A 19,099-nucleotide genomic window follows, 5' to 3' on the forward strand; every position below is an offset into this window, starting at 1 on the left:
TAGTGAGTGTTGTGACGAATACAGGGATTAGCGACCACAAAGCAGTTGCTGCTAGGCTGAATACCGTAACACCTGAAAAAAAAAAAACGCAAAGTATATCTACTTAAAAAAAGCTGATAAAAATGCTCTTAATGCCTTTTTAAGGGGCAGTCTTCGCTCCTTCTGATCTGATCATGTAAGTGTAGAAAAGTTGTGGAGTGTTTTCAAAAAGATAGTACCAACAGCAATTGAGAGATATATACCACATAAATTAATAAGTGATGGTACGGATACCCCATGGTACACAAAACGGATCAGATCATTGTTGCAGAAGCAACGAAAAAAGCATGCCAAATTTAAAAGAATGCAAAATTCCCAAGATTGGCAAAGTTTTACAGAAGTTCGAAATATAGTGCGTACTTCAATGCGAGATACTTTTAATAATTTTCACAATGAAATTCTGTCTTGAAATCGGGCAGAAAACCCAAAGAGATTCTGGTCATACATAAAGCACACCAGTGGCAAGACGCAATCAATACCTTCATTGCATGATAACAACGGTGAAGTCACTGATGACAGTGCCACTAAAGCAGAGTTATTAAACACGGTTTTCCGAAACTCCTTCACCAAAGAAGACAAAGTAAATATTCCTGAATTCCAATCAAGGACAACTGTCAAGATGAGAAACATAGAACGTACCTAAAGACTGGAAAATTGCTCAAGTCACACGAATACCCAAAAAGGGAAGTAGGAGTAATCTGCTGAATTACAGGTCTGTATCACTAACGTCGATTTGCAGTAGGGTTTTAGAACATACACTGTATTCGAACATTATCAAGGAACTCAAAGTAAACGATTCATTGACATATAGTCAGCACAGATTCAGAAAATATCATTCTTGTTAAACACAACTAGGTAATAAGTGCTATCGACTGGGGATGTCAAATTGATTCCATATTTTTAGATTTCCAGAAGACTTTTGACACCGTTTCTCACAAGCGTCTTCTACCCAAACTTCGTGCCTACGGAGTATCACCTCAGTCGTGTGACTGGATTCGTGATTTCCTGTCAGAAGGTCACAGTTCGTAGTAATAGGCGGAAAGTCATCAAGTAAAACAGAAGTAATATCCGGCATTCCCCAAGGACGTGTTATGGGCCCTTTATCGTTCCTGATCTGCATTAATGACATAGGAGACGATCTGAGTAGCCGTCTTATATTGTTTGCAGATGATGCTGTCGTTTACCATCTTGTAAAGTTGTCAGATGATCAAAACGACTTGCAAAATGATTTAGATAAGATATCTGTATGGTGTGGAAAGTGGCAATTGGCCCTGAATAAAAGAAAAGTGTGAAGTTATTCACATGAGTACTACAAGAAATCAGCTAAATTTTGATTATGCAATAAGTCACACAAATCTGAGGGCTGTAAATTCAACTAAATAATTAGGGATTACAATTACAAATAACCTAAATTGGAACAGTCACATAGATAATATCGTGGGTAGAGCAAACCAAAGACTGCGATTCATTGGCAGAACACTTAGAAGGTGCAACAGGTCTACCAAAGAGACTGCTTACATGCTTGTCTGCCCTATTCTGGAGTATTGCTGTGTGGTGTGGGATCCCCATCAGGTGGGACTGACAGATGACATCGAAAAAGTACAAAGAAGAGCAGCTCGTTTTGTATTATCGTGAAATAGGGGAGACAGTGTCACAGACATGATAGGTGAATTGGAGTGGCAATCATTAAAACAAAGGCGTTTTTGGTTGCGATGGGATCTTCCATGAAATTTCAATCACTAGTTTTCTCCTCCGATTGCGAAAACATTCCGTTGGCACCCACCTACATAGGGAAAAATGATCATCACGATAAAATAAGAGAAATCAGGGCTCGTACAGAAAAAATTAAGTGCTCGTTTTTCCTCTGTGCCATTCGAGAATGGAACGGTAGAGAGACAGCGCGAAAGTGGTTCATTGAACCCTCTGCCAGGCACTTTATTGTGAATAGCAGAATAAACATGTAGATGTAGATCTTCATTTACATCATCTATCTGCACTGACTCCATTATTCCTTGAAGATGCTTAAATTTTACCTCATAACTTAGACAAAGAGGTATCCAAGACTCAATTGACATTGGCAGTTGACCTTCAGATTCAAAATTCTGGATCAAATATGCTTTCAGTGACACATAAAATTCCATATGATTATCTTCAATTCGTTTTCTGGTTATGGAAGAAGTTAACTTATTCAGAACTTTTTATGTGCCACTACCAAAATATCTGTCACTCATTCCTTGCTCAATTTTGCTGATCGAAGTATTGATTGCCTCAAAAGTTACCATTATAGTAACATCAGAGCGCTCTGGAAACTTAGAGCAATCTAAAGACAACTGCACCAGCATGGGAAAAAAAGTTAAATAAATCTCCAAAGTTAACTCTTTTTCAGTCTCATCAGATTCTTTTGAAAATGTCTTTAGAGCTTTAGGACAATCAACAGCACTTGTCATATAACTTTTAATGGGTTCCCAATTTGTAATGATTCTATGTACTGCTTGTATTACAGAAAGCCATCTAGTAGGTACATGTAGGAGAATTTGACTCCCTTCTACATATACAAATTCAAAAAAAAGATGTTAGATTTTCTCTTCACTTTGCAGAAATGGAGAAGTGACCATAAAATTTTAGGGCCAAATTTTCAAGATCAACATGTAGAGTACCACAGGCATGTTTCATTGTATAGTGCAAAATATGATTCAAACAGTTTGCATTGAATATTTGTTTGTCGTCACCATTTAACTGTTTAAGTACTGAATTATGCTTTCCAAAATTAATGTTGACATTATCAGTATAAAAAGCACTACAGTTGTTTATATCAAGTTTGTGGATCTCCGATGAATTTTTTAACAGATTATGATCAGACATTGCTGTTTCACTGCTCTCTTCTATAAAATCCAGAAATTTAGTTTGAATTCCAATTTTGGGATCAAAATACCTCAAAACAGTAGGAAACATCTTCCTGTTTGTATGGTTTGAAGCATCAATCTGAAACGTTTTTTGTAGCCAAAACTTCTTTCACTATTGCTTCAGCTTTAGTGCACCCACAAAACATTTTTTAAAAACTAGAATCACTGAATACATCCTTCATGATTTTAACTTTGCAGACCAAGCTATTATAGCTGAGATTATGTTTCGCTGTGTGATACCCAAATGTTAGTTCTGCTGCAGCAGCTCTGTGTGATCCACTTGTTGTGGAGCTACCATTAGCAGAAAAGAAGCTGGAAATTTTGGAAGACTCCTTTGTCTTTTTCCTTGTTTGTATTGCCTAATGAAATTAAAAGATATTGATTACTACATTAAATTCATAGTAACATAATTTTAAATTGCACCATACAAAGTAATACAGTGGTACTACAAAATTGGCTTATAGCTTACCTGTAGTTTTTGACAGTCAGTGTTGCCTCCATGTACCACACTAAATTCCCATTTTCAGATCCAACAGAAGGCTTTGAAACAATTAGCTTTCACAGGACGAATCCAGGCATATGTTTCTTACCAAAATGAATGGTAAACACACGTTTCTAGTTCCCTTCCTTGTGGGTGATTTCACCCTATCTTCATCACTATTCATCTTAAATCAAGAAATCACAAATTCCGAATCTGACCACAACGTCACATCCTCTGCTAATGTTTTTTGAGCTTTCATGAAAGCGGCTATGTGCGCAACTGAAGTAACCAGTTAAATACTTGGTGCCTAAGTGGCATTGAAATTGATATCACTATTAGTACTGACAAGTTAAAAAATGAAAAAAGTTTTCGAAAAGTATGTATCGCTTATCAAAATAAATATTAAACTAAAAGTAGATATAAGTGGAAAAGTTGACAACAATGCAGACAAGAATGCAGTCAAACACTGACTAATAGTACACTGCACAGTTGGCAATGAACATCCGTGAATCGCTACGACAGGAAATCCCCTGATAACTACCAAGAGCCACCGATCAGAAACTAAGGAACCCACGTGCCAAGTTACAGTTCCGCGTAAGTGTGCGGCCAGACGAGCATTTATTTCATGTGTAGCACCACCAATGCTGGCCACATGGGTGCCTCTCTCGCACAGTATGAATCCCCTCAGCTACGACCAAGTGAGCGTTTCTGTCACGCGCGTTTGCACGGCAAGTCATGCCTCCAATATAGGTCACTATTTGTTTTAGTACTGCTTCGGTGCAAGCTGTGGTAACTTGAAGTGTGCACAATTGCTATAAACTGTGAGCATGTCAGGTGAAATACATTATTTGAACTACTATTTAAAAAGACAGAAAAATAAGAGATAAATTCAAAATTATACAGGACATGGAATCTGACAAAAAAGTAACCAAAATACGGGATTTCCCACGAAATAAGAGATAGTTGGCAATCCTAGTCAGGCGACTGATGACCTCAGAAGTTAAGTCCCGACTTCAACATATTTACAGACTACGATGCAGTACTCTATGCAATCTGAAGTCACTGGAACAGATGAGGTGCAATCGATGGAATAATTTTCTTGTTTACTCTGATTCCATAAATGCTCTACCGACCATTCAGCAAATGTACCCAGCAGCAGAATGGTGCAAGACATGCCTTACCTAATAACAGTATAACTGTGCACAGTTAAAGACGTGTAACTTTTCCTTTCTACCCAAAGGAACTAACACTGTCTGTGGTTAGTATTTCATCAGACTGGAAGAATACATAACTAATTGGTTCAGTTTCATCTCTACACTGTACTCTGAAGGGAAATGAAACAGAAGAAACTACCCTTTAGTCATATAATTATGTTCAGCATGCAGTTGTGGTAGTTATTAGTTCTGTGCATAATAAGTAGGTGTTTCTTGTTCAGGGCTTCTTATTTTAAATACTGCTGTTAGGTAAATGTTGTTTTAATTTTGATAGCCATAATAAATTTATTATATTGAAAAATTCATTTAGCATTACTTGGTAGAACAGTTTTGTACTTACGGTGACTGTAGAACAGCCACAGTCTGCATTTTCATTCATAAGAATCAATTTATAATTTATGTTAAAAATATTTGTGGTTGTGATGCAACGAGTGATTGAAAACTCCTTTAGTGAATTAACCATTGTTTAATACTTCTTAATTTCGTGTTTTAAAGACATTTATATTGATACAGATTGACATTCTCTTTCATTCCAGCTCGACTTGCCTGCGGGTCTGACTAATCTTGGCAATACTTGTTATATGAATGCAACAGTGCAGTGCCTCAAGACTGTCCCTGAGCTACGAGAGGCACTGAGGGACTTCAAGGGAGGTGTGTGTTAAATGGCTCTGTTTAAATTTTGAAAACAGTTGATTGGTTTTGCATGAAAGAGAATTGTTGATTCAGAATTGCTTCTGCTTATATCTCATATACTTTTACACCAAGACTGTGAATGAAAACTTCTTCCTCATAATTGAATAGAGTCTACAGATTTGTAAAACTTTTGGCATGGCAGTGTTCAAATTGCATCATAAAATTAACTTAGTATAGTAGATTACACTGTGTGCCCATTTTTCGTGCCACATCAACAGCGTATTCTGAAATGGAGTGTTTTTCATCTTCCTTCACTAAAAAGTTAACAATGTAACACTCTGGGAAACAGTACTAAATTGTAGCAGCTATTGATGAATGCAGTGTTTTATTTCACTGTGCTCTTTTTTGTGTTTTACAACTGATAGATAGGTGATATATATAAGGAGATTCCACTTATGGTTTTTTTCTCCCCCCTCTCATTTGTTACTTGCAGTTTTGTTGACACTTGATGCAAAGAATTGAAAATACTTATACTAATTTTTGTGCAGTAAGAAAATATGAGATGACTGCTTTGCTTGAAGGCAGTGGTACTTGCTCCTTCTGTAGTTCTTTTCTCCCTGTGGCACTCAGAGCTCACTTCTTTTACCCTCCACATCAACCCCTGCAATCATTTAAAGAATTAGTATGTGAAAGTACTAATCAGTTTTTGTCTAGTTTATTAAAAGCTTACTTTGATGTATTGCGTTTGTATTTTTATACTGATACACAATCTGGAAAAATATCAAGGTAATTTAAATTTGGTTATAATTAGAATAATCAAAGACAATGACATTTCGTGCTCCATTGTGCTGATTTAACTCACAATGATAGAGCTTGCTGCATTCTCATTCTTCTTATTCACTTTATCAGCACTTGTCTTGATAGAAAATTGATAGAAAGCTTTTATAGAATGGGGAATAATAATGATAATAATAATAATAATAATAATAATAATAATAATAATAATAATAATAATACAAATTATGGATACAATATTACTGGAACATACCAACACAAAATCACACATTTGCTATACATGGATGATCTAAAACTACTGGCAGCAACAAACCAACAACTCAACCAATTACTAAAGATAACAGAAGTTATTCAGCAATGATATCAATATGGCTTTTGGAACAGACAAATGTAAGAAAAATAAGCATAGTCAAGGAAAAACACACTAAACAAGAAGATTACATATTGGATAACCACAGCGACTGCATAGAAGCGATGGAAAAAACAGATGCCTATAAATATCTAGGATACAGACAAAAAATAGGAATAGATAATACAAATATTAAAGAAGAATTAAAAGAAAAATATAGACAAAGACTAACAAAAATACTGAAAACAGAATTGTCAGCAAGGAACAAGACAAAAGCTATAAATACTTATGCTATACCAATATTGACCTACTCATTTGGAGTAGTGAAATGGAGTAACACAGACCTAGAAGCATTCAATACACTTACACTATCACAATGCCACAAATATAGAATACATCACATACATTCAGCAACAGAAAGATTCGCATTAAGCAGAAAGGAAGGAGGAAGGGGATTTATTGACATAAAAAACCTACATTATGGACAGGTAGACAATTTAAGAAAATTCTTTATAGAACGAGCAGAAACTAGCAAAATACACAAAGCAATCACTCATATAAATACATCGGCTACACCACTGCAATTTCATAACCACTTCTACAACCCTTTAGATCACATAACATCAACAGGTACGAAGAAAGTAAATTGGAAAAGGGAAACACTACATGGCAAGCACCTGTATCATCTAACACAGCCACACATCGATCAAGACGCGCCCAACACATGGCTAAGAAAAGGCAATATATACAGTGAGACGGAAGGATTCATGATTGCAATACAGGATCAAACAATAAACACCAGATATTACAGCAACCATATTATTAAAGATCCCAATACCACAACAGATAAATGCAGACTTTGCAAACAACAAATAGAAACAGTAGATACATCACAAGCGGATGTACAATACTAGCAAATACAGAATACTCCAGAAGACATGACAATGTAGCAAAAATTATACATCAACAACTTGCCATACAACATAAACTTATAAAACAACACGTTCCCACATACAAGTATGCACCACAAGATGTACTGGAGAATGATGAATACAAATTATACTGGAACAGAACCATTGTAACAGATAAAACAGCACCACATAACAAACCTGACATCATACTCACCGATAAAAAGAAGAAATTAACACAACTAATCGAAATATCCTTACCCAGTACAACAAATATACAGAAGAAAACAGGAGAAAAAATTGAAAAATACATCCAACTGGCTGAGGAAGTCAAGGACATGTGGCATCAGGATAAAGTTGACATTATACCAATTATACTATCAACTACAGGAGTCATACCACACAATACCCACCAGTACATCAACACAATACAGCTACATCCAAACATATATATACAACTACAGAAATCTGTAATTATTGATACATGTTCAATTACCCGAAAGTTCCTAAATGCAATGTATCATATACCGTACAGTTAAAAGGAAGTCCTGCTTGATCAAGGTCCGCGTCACTTTCCATTTTTAACCAGACATAATGTCAGAGAAAGGAATGAAATAATAATAATAATAATAATAATAATAGTCACTAAACATGTGGAAATTACATCATTTACTGGTGGAGTAGTGGGACAGAAGACTATTGAATTTTGATGCTGTAGTTTTTAGTTGTAGTTTATATTGTCATGTAATTTTTAATATTGTATAGTGAATACAGTATCAGGATTGTCAGTAAAAGCCGGCCGGGGTTGCCAAGTGGTTCTAGGCGCTACATTCTGGAACCGCGTGACCGCTACGGTCGCAGGTTCGAATCCTGCCTCGGGCATGGGTGTGTGTGATGTCCTTAGGTTAGTTAGGTTTAAGTAGTTCTAAGTTCTAGGGGACTGATGACCTCAGAAGTTAAGTCCCATAGTGCTCAGAGCCATTTGAACCATTTGTCAGTAAAAGCCACAACAGAAAGCAGAAATGAGATTTGTTGCATAACAACATCTCGAAGTGCACACTGAGAAAAGTGCCTACTGCAAGTGATCCACCTGTTTATAAATGACATAAATTTCTCAAGTCTCAAAATGAAATTTTTTATGCCCCGCATTCTTCAAGAACTATGTGACTATTAAATTATGAATTCTGGCGGGAGATGTAAATGTTAGCTGGTATGCTGCACAGGTTGCAGCATTTCTCCCCTTTCTGGAAGAACAGTGACCTGTTTCCAGTCACCTGCAACAAATATGAATTTCACATGTCATTCATGTTAAGGGAATACCTGAGATCTTACGTACTGACATCTGTATATGAGAATTCTACCTTGGGGATAGTGTTAACCGCATTTGTGGGGTGTACAAACATTTCGGCCCCCCACCCCCCGATGGTGCTAAATGGCTCTATCTCATGGAACACTGTCAGCAACTGCAGAGTTCATTTTTGACAAACTAAAGGGTCCCGAGCTTGATACAGTCATTGTTACCAAACCTTTTAGAACTGTCTACTCCGTACGTGTTTCAGTGACCAGTGGAATGTGGTTCCTTGTTAATCAGACACCGGCGATCTTAACCGCCTTGATTTGAAATATGTACAAACCTTTAGCCACAGTGTTGTTCATGTTCGTTGAGATGAAATAGCGGGTAGCGGCTAACCTCTCGGGCATCTGCTGCGTGCCAGCTTGAAACATTTTTAGCATGCGTTCCTTACTTTTTTAAGCTTCTCTGTCTTCAGTTTGTCACTCACTGCAAATTGTGAATCTAAACTCTGAATATTGGAAGTGGATTGGAATATGAAATTGTAGGCATATTAATTAGAAACATGGAGGCATGACATTGTAATTTATGGGATGTTTATATCCACAAAATGTATAATATTGATCATGCCAGGTGCTGATCATTAAGTGTCTTGAGACACATACACCATAATAATTGTTTGCTGCTTGCTTATATATAAATGCACATTTTAAGTTTCAGTTCTTAAATTGCTTGCCGGCCCCCTGCGGGTTCGGGGTAAGAATAGGCCCGAGGTATTCCTGCCTGTTGTAATAGGTGACTAAAAGGAGACCCTCCCCCTCAAGGGGGTAGTTTACGCCTGCGTCGGAAGACGGACAGTTCAAAGACTTACATTTGTGGTCATTTTGGTTTTTTGCTTCTTCTGGTTTCTTTCTTCCTTTGTTCGTTTCCTTTCTCTCTCTCACTGTCTTCCTTACTTTTTACCTTGCCTTCTTCTCCTTGCCTTCTTGTCCACTCTATGGTCTCCGCCTCTGCATTTGAGACAGTCTGTCCTTTCTCTCCCTCTCTCCCTTTTTTATTTCCTATTCTTCTTTCCTCCCTGTGCGTGCCTGAAGGCCGACCCACGCGTTCCCATGCGTAGCCGGTGCCGGGGTAAAGCATAATTCCCCACCCTGGGTAGACAAGTAGGGCCCGTGCATACCCCCTGGTAAAGGCCATGTCTGGGGAGGGGTGATTGCCCGACCTAAGGCGGGAGCATCCTCTGAGAGGGTCCCCACAAGGAAGGAGCGCACCATCGGAGACGCTGGCAGTCATGGGGGAGTCATCCACAATGGATTTCTCTTCTTCTTCTCTCTCGACTTCTGCCCAAAAACGGAAACTTGACCAGCCACCAGTGACAAAAGTACTACCGCCTGCCCCAAAGTTCCTCGTAGTTTCTAGATCTGAGGATGGAAAGGATTTTTCATCTGTCAATCCTTTCGTTATTCAGAAGGGCGTAGATGCTATAGCTGGACCTGTCAAGTCTTGTACCAGGATGCGTAATGGTACCTTGTTGTTACAAACTGAGAGCGCCTTTCAGGCACAAAAACTCCTTCAGGCCACACTCCTGTACACATGCCCTGTCTGGGTGGAGGCTCACCGCACTTTGAATTCGTCGCATGGTGTGGTATCTGCTAGATCACTCGCGGATTGACTGACGAGGAGATTCAGTCTTTCCTCGCTGAGCAGGGCGTGACGGCTGTCCATAGGGTCATGAAAAAGGTCGACAATGACCTTGTATCGACCCGGACACTTTTCTTGGCCTTTGATAGTATTCAGCTGCCATCGCGCATCAAAGCAGGCTATGAGGTTATTTTTGTTCGCCCCTATGTCCCGACACCTACCAGTGTCAGCGTTTTAACCACACCCGCCAGTCTTGTTCTAATGCAGCTAAATGCATCACTTGTGGCAGGGACACCCATGAGGGTGTCTGTCCGCCTCTGTCTCCTTGTTGCGTGAACTGTCAGGGTGACCATGCAGCATCCTCTCGCGACTGTCCCATCTACAAGGATGAACGCAGTATACAGGAAACTCGGATCAAAGAGAAAGTGTCCACCTCGGCTGCTCGCAAGCTTTTTGCTAGTAGGAAGCACACGCTGCTCCCAGCGGAGAAATACAGTATCGTCCTCACCTCTCCTCGGCCTACCAGGGAGGTATCGACGCAGACATGCGATCTGGTCTTTAGCACTACGGTCGTTCGTTCGGCCAGTGCTAAGATCGCCCCGTCAATGTCTCCTCTTCCTCCCGTCACCCCTAAGACACAAGCACCTTCATCAGCTTCTGTCAAGACTAAGACCCAGACACGGGCCTTCAGGAAGGAACTGTCCCATGAAAACTTCTTACGTACCCCGAACTCCCAGCCATCGACTAGTACTTTGACTAAACGACCTTCCAAGAAGGCTCATAGGAAGAAAAGTTCTCCTTCTCCTCCACGGCGTGTTTCTTCTCCTGCGCCACCCAGTGGTTGCTGCCCCAGGCCGTCATCTGTTTCGCCTGACCACACTGCTGGTAGCCAAACATCTGGCCATTCACCGGCAGAGGAAGCTCCCCCTCCTGACCATCTTAACATGGTGGTCGACGAACCTATGGAAGAAATGGACAATGCCTCTCCGCCTATTGATAGTGGCAGCAGTGCTCTCTCGAAGCCAGGCCCTCAGCGGCCTTCGAGGAGACCCCTTCTTGCGTCTCCTTCTCCTTTTTCTTTTACGTCTCATGATGGCACTTCTTCATTGGAATATTCGTGGCATTCGCTCCAACCGAGAGGACTTAAAGTTGCTGCTACACTTGCACTGTCCGCTCATAGTAGCACTCCAGGAAACGAAGCTACGCCCATGCGATCGTATTGACTTGGCACGCTATACCTCTGTGCATTTTGACCTACCCCCTATGGCATGTATTCCGGCTCATGGAGGGGTTATGTTGCTGGTCCGGAATGATATCTACTACGATCCCATCACATTGTAAGCCGATCTGTAGGCAGTTGCCGTCCGAATTACTCTCCCCACTTTCACATTTTCCATTTGTACTGTTTACACTCCATCGTCGTCTGCCGTTACTAGGGCAGAAATGATGCAAATTATTGCTCAGCAACCTGCACCATTTATGTTGACTGGAGACTTCAATGCCCACCATCACCTTTGGTGCTCTCCAGCATCCTGCCCGAGAGGCTCCCTGTTGGCAGACCTTTTCAACCACCTCAATCTTGTCTGCCTCAATACTGGCGCCCCTACTTTTCTTTCGGACACAACTCACACCTATTCCCATTTAGACGTCTCTATATGTACTACCCAACTTGCACGTCGGTTTGAGTGGTACGCTCTTTCTGATACGTTTTCGAGTGGCCGCTTCCCTTGTGTTATCCATCTCCTGCATCATACCCCGTCTCCATGCTCAACTTGTTGGGACATCTCCAAAGCAGACTGGGGGCTCTTCTCTTCCAGGGCAACATTTCAGGATCAAAACTTCGCAAGCTGCGATAGTCAGTTCGCACACCTCATGGAAGTCATTCTCACTGCTGCTGAATATTCCATCCCTCATACTACCTCTTCTCCACGTTGTGTACCAGTCCCCTGGTGGACCACAGCATGTAGAGAAGCTATACGTGCTTGTCGATGCGCTTTACGCACCTTCAAATGCCACCCTATGATGGCGAATTGTATTAATTATAAACGATTACGTGGGCAGTGTCGTCGTGTTATTAAAGAAAGCAAGAAAGCCAGCTGGGCTGCTTTCACAAACTCCTTCAACAGTTTTACTCCTTCTTCTGTTGTCTGGGGTAGCCTGCGCCAGCTATCTGGTACTAAGGTCCACTCACCAGTTTCTGGCTTGACGGTCGCGAATGACGTCCTTGTGGCCCCTGAGGATGTCTCCAATGCTTTCGGCTGATTTTTCGCAGAGGTTTCAGGCTCCGCTCATTACCACCCTGCCTTCCTCCCCCGAAAACAGGCAGAGGAGGCAAGGCCACCTAACTTCCGCTCGTCGAATCATGAAAGTTATAATGCCTCATTCACCATGTGGGAACTCGAAAGTGCACTTGCCCGGTCATGGTCCTCCGCTCCGGGGCCTGATTGTATTCATATTCAGATGCTGAAGAACCTTACTGTTGCAGGCAAAGGTTTTCTTCTTCGTACTTATAATCGCATCTGGATTGAGGGTCATGTTCTCACATGCTGGTGCAAATCTATTGTTGTCCCGATTCCTAAGCCGGGGAAGGACAAGCACTTGCCTTCCAGTTATTGACCCATTTCCCTTACCAACTGTGTCTGTAAGGTGATGGAACGAATGGTTAACTCTCGTTTGGTTTGGCTGCTCAAATCTCGACCCCTACTTACCAATGTACAATGTGGATTTCGTAGGCACCGCTCTGCTGTTGACCATCTGGTTACCTTGTCGACCTTCATTATGAATAACTTCTTGCGGAAGTGCCAGACAGTGGCTGTGTTCTTTGATTTGGAGAAGGATTACGACACCTGTTGGAGGGTGGGCATTCTCCTCACCATGCCTACATGGGGCCTTCGTGGTCACCTCCCCCTTTTTATTCATGCGTATTTAATGGATCGAAAGTTCAGGGTACGTGTGGGTTCTGTCCTGTCTGACGCCTTTCGCCAGGAGAATGGGGTGCCACAGGGCTCAGTTTTGAGCGTCGCTCTCTTCGCCATAGTGATCATTCCAATAATGGATTGCCTCCCAGCTGATGTATCAGGCTCCCTTTTCGTGGACGCTTTTACCATCTACTGCAGCACGCAGTGTACATATTTCCTGGAGCGCTGTCTTTAGTATTGTCTTAGCCGTCTTTACTCCTGGAGTGTCGCCAATGGCTTCCGTTTTTCTGCTGAGAAGACGGTCTGTATTAACTTCTGTCGTCCTTACATCCTTACATCTTGGTCCCATTGCTCTGCCATTCATGGAGACAGCAAAATTTTTAATTCTTACATTTGACAAGAAACTTAGTTGGTCTCCACGTGTATCATGTTTGGCTGCCTGTTGTACTTGTTCCCTAAATGTCCTCCGTGTTCTCAGCGGTACTTTGTGGGGAGTGGATCGAACCGTCCTACTTCACTTATATAGGTCGATCGTCCTCTCAAAGCTGGATTATAGGAGCTTTGTATACTCGTCTGCATGGCCGTCCATCTTACACCGCCTCAACTCTATACAACATCGGGGGTTACGTCTTGCGATCGGAGTGTTCTATACTAATCCCGTCGAGAGTCTTCATGCTGAAGCCAGTGAATTGCCACTAACCTACCGGCGCGATATACTGCTTTGTCGGTATGCCTGTTGGCTATTGTCAATGTCCGACCACCCGTCATATCGTTCCCTTTTTGACGACTCTCTCGACCGTCAATACCGGCTGTATGTGTCTGCTCTGCTACCCCCTGGAATTTGCTTTCATCACCTCCTTCAGCAACTTGATTTTCCACTCCCTGCAACCTTTAGAGTGGGTGAGAGCCCAACGCCACCTTGGTGCCAGGCTCAGGTTCGCGTTCACCTTGACCTCAGCTCGCTCCAAAAGGAGGTTACCCAGCTTCGGTACACCGCTCGAGGTTTGTCGAACTTCGTTCGAAGTTCATTATTACGATCTTCATTTATACAGATGGCTCTAAGACCAATGACGGTGTCGGATGTTCTTTTATTGTCGGGGCACACAGTTTCAAATACCGGCTCCATGGCCATTGTTCGGTCTTCACAGCTTAGCTATTTACCCTCTGTCAGGCTGTTCTTTACATCCACCGCCACCGACATTCTGCTTATGTCATCTGCTCTGATTCCCTGAGTGCCATCCAGAGCCTCAGTGGTCCGTATCCAGCTCACCCTTTCGTGCACAGGATCCAACGCTCTCTTCAGCAGCTGGCGGATGACTGTTCTCTGGTTACCTTTATGTGGGTTCCTGGCCGTATCGGCATCCCTGGGAACGAAGCTGCAGATGCCGTGGCCAAGGCTATGGTCCTCCAGCCTCGGACAGCTTCTTGTTGTGTGCCTTCGTCTGATTTTAGCAGAGTCATTTGTCAGTGCATTTTATCGCTGTGGCATGCCGATTGGTCTACACTTACTGAAAACAAGCTTTGGGCCTTGAAACCTCTCCTCACAGCTTGGAAGACCTCTTCATGCCCTTCTCGGCGGGAGGAGGTCGTTTTGGCCCGGTTACGGATTGGACACTGCCGGTTCAGCCACCGCCATCTGCTGACGGCTGCGTCAGCGCCGTTCTGCACATGTGGGCAATTGCTGACAGTACGCCACATTCTAACGTCCTGTCCAAATTTTAATACACTGAGCATTGATCTTGACTTGCCATGTACGCCGGATGAAATTTTAGCGGATGACCCAGGAGCAGCTGCTCGCGTTCTTTGTTTTATCCACTTGACAAACCTGTCTAAGGACATTTGATTATGCTGTTTTCTTTTAATCTCTTGCCTGTTAATGTACCTTTTATAGTGTTGTCCTTTTTAGTTGCTGTTTTAACATTTTTGCCTCGCAGTGCATTCATAATTTAGTCTGGGCGCTAATGACCACTGTAGTTTTGCGCCCAAAAAAAAAAAAAAAAAAAAAAAAGAGGCGTGCTTGCTTGCCAGCTGTTGTCATTACATTAATTTAGTCTTCAACAGTTCTGATAGTATCACTGCACAGTACACTTCACAGTATTTGCACAGACTTTCACCATTACTATTAACATGGTCTGTGCTCTCATTAATTCAATGTTCAACTCATGGTTATATTCTCACCCTGTGGCAGCAATGGGTCACTTAATGGTTTTTAATAAATTACAAGAAAATGCTGCATTAATTAATAATACGAAAGACAGAACATACAAAGGTTCCCAGGCTGGATTTTAAGAACCTATTATGTCATGCAGCAAATAGTCCATAACCATGTGTTTCATAGAAAAACAGGTCACTACTTTTTGATGTCATATGATACCATACCTTCGTGTTCCACAAAACTTCCCCGGTTCCTCAGAGAGCTGCCATTTATAATTTAATTAACAAAGTTTAAACTTCAAATGTTTCTTTTAAAAATCAAAATATGGGAAATCTAAAGACATCACCAGATTCAGAAAATTTTGGGCTTCAGTGTTATCAGAACAGAACTTCGAAATATTGCAAAGTATAAAAAGTTGGCATCTTGAAATTGTTGTTAAGTAATTAACAACTTTTGAATTATGGAAATTAAAACTAAACAAAACACTTTCCTCTAATCAAGAATGTTAATTAAATTATGACATCTTCAAATCATGATGCATCATGAATTAATGTGAATCTTATCTGAAAACAAGTATCCTACAATGGTCATGATGGGAGACAATATGTCTGTAATAAGTGTATGAAATCCATTACCAAGTGCAAAAGTTGATAAATTTGTGTATGTTTGTGGTGCAGTCATGATCATGTATTTGTAATAACAAGATAGCATATTAAATGGTTGGATTAAACATGCTTGGTTTCAAGCTGTATCGGGCTTGCCGAGGTACGTGTGGCTTTTCCTGAAGTGCCTTCTAATTTCCTATCTGCTCATGTGCATGAAATCACTTACAATTTTCTCTCCAAAACCACTTGGAGCACACTGTGTGTAGCATTTGAGAGCTCTAGTACCCACACATCATAAGAAATGCATTAGACAGCTACTGATGACCCTCAAAACTGTTGAATTGTAGTATTTGAAGTTTCAGACAATATGTTTTTGACCATGAACAGGAAGTATGGTTTCATTTGGACTAGAGACGCCCTTATACATTCATAAAGATTTAAATTTTATTGTTGGAACTTTGGAACAAGTTTGAAATAAAGCCCTTTCTGGGGGAACAACAGTGTCCTGTCAAGCATTGTTCTATCAGGCCGCATAAATACCGAACCTAGTGATTGATATTACTCGACTGTGGCTGAAATTTACAATGCACTTAATTTCAGCAAGGAAGTTACGTCCAGCAGAGACTTGATTAATATAGATGTCCAGAATAGAATTGGGAGTAGAAAGTGCTACTGATATGAGAAGTGTAATGAAGAGGAAAATTGTGAGACAGATGCTTTCATACTATATTGGTGCAAAATTCTCAGTTGTGTCATCAAAATGGCAAAAATCATGTACTGTGAACAACAATTCAAAATTCCAAGAAAAAAGCAGTAGCAATTTGGAATATTATTCCTCTTGAAGTGAACAGACTTGGTAACGCAAATGGTATTAAAACCTTTGATCACAGTAACTGTAACATTGTTTACTGGTGTGCTGTATCCAGCCATTGTTGGGTTGGGGCTGGTACGGTACTTACCCTCTTATGCGGAGAACCAACCATACCCTATATGTAGGCCATCATATTATGATGAATTTGCCAGTCCCAAAGGGCTCCTAAAGCTAATACCAGATCATCCTCCCCTCCCACTTCCCCATCATCCCTCCCTCTCTTCACCCAGCGCTATCTGTGTTTAATGTGTTGGTCACATTTGACAACATACACTGAAGTGCCAAAGAATCTGGTATAGACATGCGTATTCAAATACAGAGATATGTAAAGAGGCAGAATAAAGCGCCACAGTTGGCAGCAGCTGTATAAGACAACAAGTGTCTGGCGCAGTTGGTAGATCAGTTACTGCTGCTACAATGGCAGGTTATCAAGATTTAAGTGAGTTTGAACTTAGTGTTATTGGCACACGAGTGATGGGACACAGCATCTCCGAGGTAGTGATGAAGTGGGGATTTTCCCATATGACCATTTCACAAGTGTACCGCGAATATCAGGAGTCCAGTATAACATCAAATCTCCTACATCACTGTGGCTGGAAAAAGATCCTGAAAGAACAGGGCCAACAGTCATTTAATGTGACAGAAGTGCACCCCTTCTGCAAATTGCTGCAGATTTCAATGCTGGGTCATTCAACAAGTGTCAGCGTGTGAATCATTCAGTGAAGCATCACCAATATGGGCTTCTGGAGCTGAAGGCCCACTTGTGTACCCTTGATGACTGCATGACACAAAGCTTTGCACTTCGCCTGCGCCCATCAACACCAGCATTGAACTGTTGATGACTGGAAACATGTTGCCTGGTCGGGTGAGTTTCATTTCAAATTGTATCGAGCGGATGGAGGTGTGCGGGTTTGATTGAATGGGGGTGTACGGGTTTGGAGACAACCTCATGAATCCATATGTCTAGATATGACCTTGACAGGAGACACATAGGTAAGCATCCTGTCTGATCACCAGCATCATTCATGTTCATTGTGCTTTCCAATGGACTTCGGCAACTCCAGCAGGACAATGCAACACCCCAAAGTCCAGAATTGCTACAGATTGGCTCCAGGAACAATCTTCTTAGTTTCAACACTTCCGCTGGCCACCAAACTCCCCAGACATGAACATTATTGAGCATATCTGGGATGCCTTGCAACGTGCTGTTCAAAAGAGATCTCCTCCCCCTCGTACTCTTACGGATTTATGGACAGCCTTCCAACACTACTTCAGGCATTAGTCGAGTTCATGGCACGTTGTGTTGCGGCACTTCTGCATGTTTGTGGGGACCCTACATGATATTAGGCAGGTGTACCAGTTTCTTTGGCTCTTCAGTGTATATAAAGTATCAGAGACAGGACTTGGTAACCAGACCAGTAATTTCCTCAGGATGGGTGTGAAAAACTGACAAAAACTGACATCCAGACTGGTTAGCACACTGACTCCCACTATCACTCTGCAAGTTGGATTCGAGCTGGGGCCTGTGCACCCCCATGGGTCCTGGAAGCAAGCACTTTAATGCACTCGACTATCAAAGTGTGTCCAAGGCAGAGGATACCAAATTCAAATCGTTGGCCACTAATTTCCTTGAATTCTTCTCAATAGTAACCAAATCACAAGGGGAGGAAAAGCAAATCCATTAGACATACTTAGACAATACATACTCCACCAGCAGATGCCAGTTTTGCCAAATCAACTGTAAACAAAATCACAGAAATCACTTCTGGAGCCCACATTTTGTTATGAAATTCAGCTCTTTCAGTGCCTCTGTTTTTATCTCATCGGTGATGGCAAAACAATTTCCTTTCATGGTGCTCTTCAGCCTTGGGAATAGAAGGATAGATTATTATTAACACTGGAACAGCAGAAAATGTGGTACAGCTAGAGCAGTGGGAAGGGATCATTTGACCTCTAATGAGATTAACATTTAAAATCCACAATGTGGTTAATATAAGAATTTTATTTATTTATTTTTTTCTCCATTCATTTGTATGTCATTCACACTTTTGAATCAGATCATTACTCCAAGTTTTAACATTTACAGATTACTGTTTTTGATACAAAACATTGCATTTCCACCCAGAAACATGACTTGTTTCTAATATTTGTTCACTCATTTCATTTATTTGCCTCAAAAGTGTCTTGACAGTCTGAAAGGTTGTGAAGCAGTAGTCTGTTTTCGCATTCCTTCATTGGTTTAGAAATGTCTCGTTGAGGCAAAGAACAACATACTCTCCCAATGGCAGGTTGCTGG

At 41.2% G+C, this 19,099-nt stretch overlaps 1 protein-coding gene across 1 annotated transcript in view; it reads left to right on the plus strand.

Moving 5' to 3' along the window:
• Positions 1 to 19,099, plus strand: part of LOC124615651 (ubiquitin carboxyl-terminal hydrolase 14) — a 128,582-nt gene that overhangs the window by 28,194 nt on the left and 81,289 nt on the right. Inside the window, exon 4 of the mRNA XM_047143664.1 lies at positions 5,174 to 5,288. Coding sequence (XP_046999620.1) covers positions 5,174 to 5,288 — 115 coding nt within the window. The remainder of the gene's footprint in view (positions 1 to 5,173; positions 5,289 to 19,099) is intronic.

This window comes from Schistocerca americana, chromosome 5 (assembly GCF_021461395.2).
Source record: "Schistocerca americana isolate TAMUIC-IGC-003095 chromosome 5, iqSchAmer2.1, whole genome shotgun sequence".
Classification (NCBI taxonomy): Eukaryota; Metazoa; Arthropoda; class Insecta; order Orthoptera; family Acrididae; genus Schistocerca; species Schistocerca americana.